The 2,848-nt window shown below is 50.8% G+C and overlaps 1 protein-coding gene across 1 annotated transcript in view; it reads left to right on the top strand.

Moving 5' to 3' along the window:
- Positions 1-2,848, top strand: part of CDCA7L (cell division cycle associated 7 like) — a 139,515-nt gene that overhangs the window by 130,163 nt on the left and 6,504 nt on the right. Inside the window, exon 7 of the mRNA XM_045288658.1 lies at positions 865-1,045. Within this exon, the coding sequence (XP_045144593.1) occupies positions 865-1,045 (181 nt within the window). The remainder of the gene's footprint in view (positions 1-864; positions 1,046-2,848) is intronic.

The raw sequence follows: 2,848 nt of genomic DNA, 5'->3' as shown, positions 1-2,848 counted from the left end.
AGTAGAACATCACTTTGCATTTACTCTCGAGCAGGGTTCTCGATCCTCTAGCCAAATAGCTCAGGGGAAATGACAATGGAAGAGGAGACACGTCAGCGATTCCTGGTTCAGCCCTACTGTGGTGTCTGTGCTTCTCTTCCAAAGGTCTCTAATAGATGATGTCTTTGGTCTTTATTTTGGTAGCACATGGACTCAGATTTGAGTGATGATGACAAAACAGCTGTAGAGAGTGAGGAGGAGGAAGGTCACGGCCCTGACACCCTATGGACTGGAATTCTACTCTTGGTGAACATGGGTTGCTGCCCAGTCAGTTCACTCGATGGCAGCCAGGTAGTGATTCAGGAAGAAGACAGAGGCGGTATTGGAAAGTGCCTTTCGTGTTTGAGTTAGTCACGTGGCACCTTTCCTTCTGCTCCCTTGCTGCTCAGTCACCCCTGTGGGAAGGAGCTCGGGCCTGGGGAAGGTGGTCTGAGCTTGCCATCCCTTCTCTGGGTGCTGTCTGCGCACAACTCCAGTCCCCGCTACAGTGGGGCAGGAAGACCCCCAGCCACCCCCCTTTGGGACATTTGCTATTTGCGACAGTTCCTCTGTCATGAGACAAGACAAAAGTGAGGTGCGGGGCGTGGACCCATATCAGGCGTTGGGTGGCTGTGGGAAGGCACGCCGGCACAGGGCAGCCGGCCTTGCTCGTAGGCTCCCGTCCCGGGAGCCTGTGCTGTGTGATTGATTGGCCGTCTTGGCAGGAGACGCTGGATTCCATCATCTCCTACCAGTCACTGACTGGGCCCCAGCCCCGCTGCTGCTCTGAGCGGGTGTGCTGTTCGGTCAACTCTACAAGAGGTGTGCCTGTGTGTTTCCATTCGGCAGGATGTGCGTTTCCGTTCCACCCACTTCACGGAGAAGCTGAGGAGAATTTTTGTGGAAGACACGGACTCGGAGATGGAAGATTTCAGAGGGTTTCCACAGAGCGATCCGACTGGAAGCCGTGACTCGGAGAGCGTGGTAATGGCTGACAGCCGGTGGGGTGGGCTGAACCGCTTTAGCAGTCCTGCCTCCTGAGTCGCATGTGTATTTATAAGAACTCAGTTCTCAAAAGAAGATTTTGCTTTTTCTTACGTATTTACCCTATGTGTAAATCGGTGTAATTTGTCTGCCACTCTGGCCACCAGCCCACTGTCCTCTTGTCTGTTGGCTTCTTGGGCCTGTGGAGGTTCCGGGCATGCCCTAGGTGCCTCTTTCCGCCCCATCAGGGAAGGTACCGCAGATGCCCTTGAACTGTTTTGTTTGATTTTAAATCTTTTCATTCTACCTTGGTGAAACAAGTTCTGTTATTAGTTGTAATATTCTGTAAATTTGGGGTTAGGCAATACAATTTAGCTGTGATACAGGTTTTCACAAGGTATTCTTTTTTTTCATTCCTTTTGGTAAGATATGTACAATTGCCATTTTGAACACATTTCAAGTGTGTAGTTGAATTGGTGTTAATAATATTCATGAAGCCATGCAACTATCTTCACCACTATCGTTTTCAACTTTCTCTTTACCTAAATGCAAACCGCGTACCCACAAAGTAATAATGCCCTCTCCCGCCCCTCCTCTCTCCAGCCCCAGGTCACAGCGAGCCTGTCTCAGTGATTTTGCCTGTTCTGCACGTGTCACCTTAATATGCATCGTTGCACGATGGGTTCAGGATTCATCCTTGCTGTGGTGTCTCTCAGAACCTGTTTTCTCTCTGTTACTACATCGTACTTTGTTACGAGCTTACCCCACACTTCAGCTAGGCCTCTTGGAGATTTGAGGGCCCTCTGCCTCTCGCTGTTGCGGCCCTTGGGTTACAGCGTCTGATGGAGTCTCTGCTTTCGGTCTTTGGGGTCCATAGCGTCACATGGAGTTGTGGGGTCAAGTATTCTGGGCTTCGCTTCTGAAGGATGGCCAGACCATTCCCCCAGGACTGGCCCATCTTCCATTCCCACAAGCATTGCTCAAGGGTTCCATATTTCCCCTCATCCTCACCACCACGCGGGTGCATTCATGAGGCATTCCTGATGCGACACGACACGCATTTTAACGTTCACATTCTGGGCCCGCGAGGTTTCCTCAGGGAACTGGCTCAGAGCACTGTCAGTGAGGGACTCCTCGTGAGCTCCTTTCTTTATTCCATGTGGCTAGTCCAGCTCACCCTCCACTAGTGTGTGGGCAGGGTAGCTTCCAAGAACCACTTTGCCTTTTTATTTAGTGTAACGATGTTGTGTGCTAGCTGAAGGAAGCATACTGTGTCCCCAAAATGACATATACTACTTTCTTCTGCATCAAGAGACAAGGTGGAGCTTAACCCTCTTGGCATTCAGAAGCACCCAAAGAGCAGCACTTGGCAGGGACCCTGCATGGGCATATAAGGAAGCTGCGGCTGCCCTTTGCGTTGAGCCTCTCATCTTTTCCTAGAGGGGAACTTGAGGCATGAAAGCCCTAATGGTAGGCTGCCTGTTTGATGGTGGCGCTTTCCATGAATAGAAGTTCCGAGTTGTGCCAGCCCTTGGCCCCGGGTCTGATTTGGCTCTCTTAGCAGCTGTTTGTGAGGCAACTCGTGTTCTGGCCAGCGAGCCTCGCCTTTTTGCCAGCAAGACACTAAGATCCTTCCAAACCCTGATGGGTATCATCTTCTCGTAGTGATTTGCCTTCCGTTCTGTAGCTAAGCGATGCCTAGTGACTCAAAGAATCTGTGGGGGGCAAGTCGACTACCCTCAAAGTCTTGTGTGTTTGAGGTGGGGGTGGCTCCTCAGAGTAAAGTTTAAGGTAAGGAGTGGGAAACGTGCTGTGTTAACTTTGCTGTAACTTAACAGTTCAGGGC

The sequence above is a fragment of the Echinops telfairi genome, unplaced genomic scaffold (assembly GCF_000313985.2).
Source record: "Echinops telfairi isolate 266 unplaced genomic scaffold, ASM31398v2 ScPeMD7_23;HRSCAF=83, whole genome shotgun sequence".
Classification (NCBI taxonomy): domain Eukaryota; kingdom Metazoa; phylum Chordata; class Mammalia; order Afrosoricida; family Tenrecidae; genus Echinops; species Echinops telfairi.
Note: the sequence above shows the minus strand (reverse complement) of the source record. Positions and strands in the feature narration are given on the sequence as shown.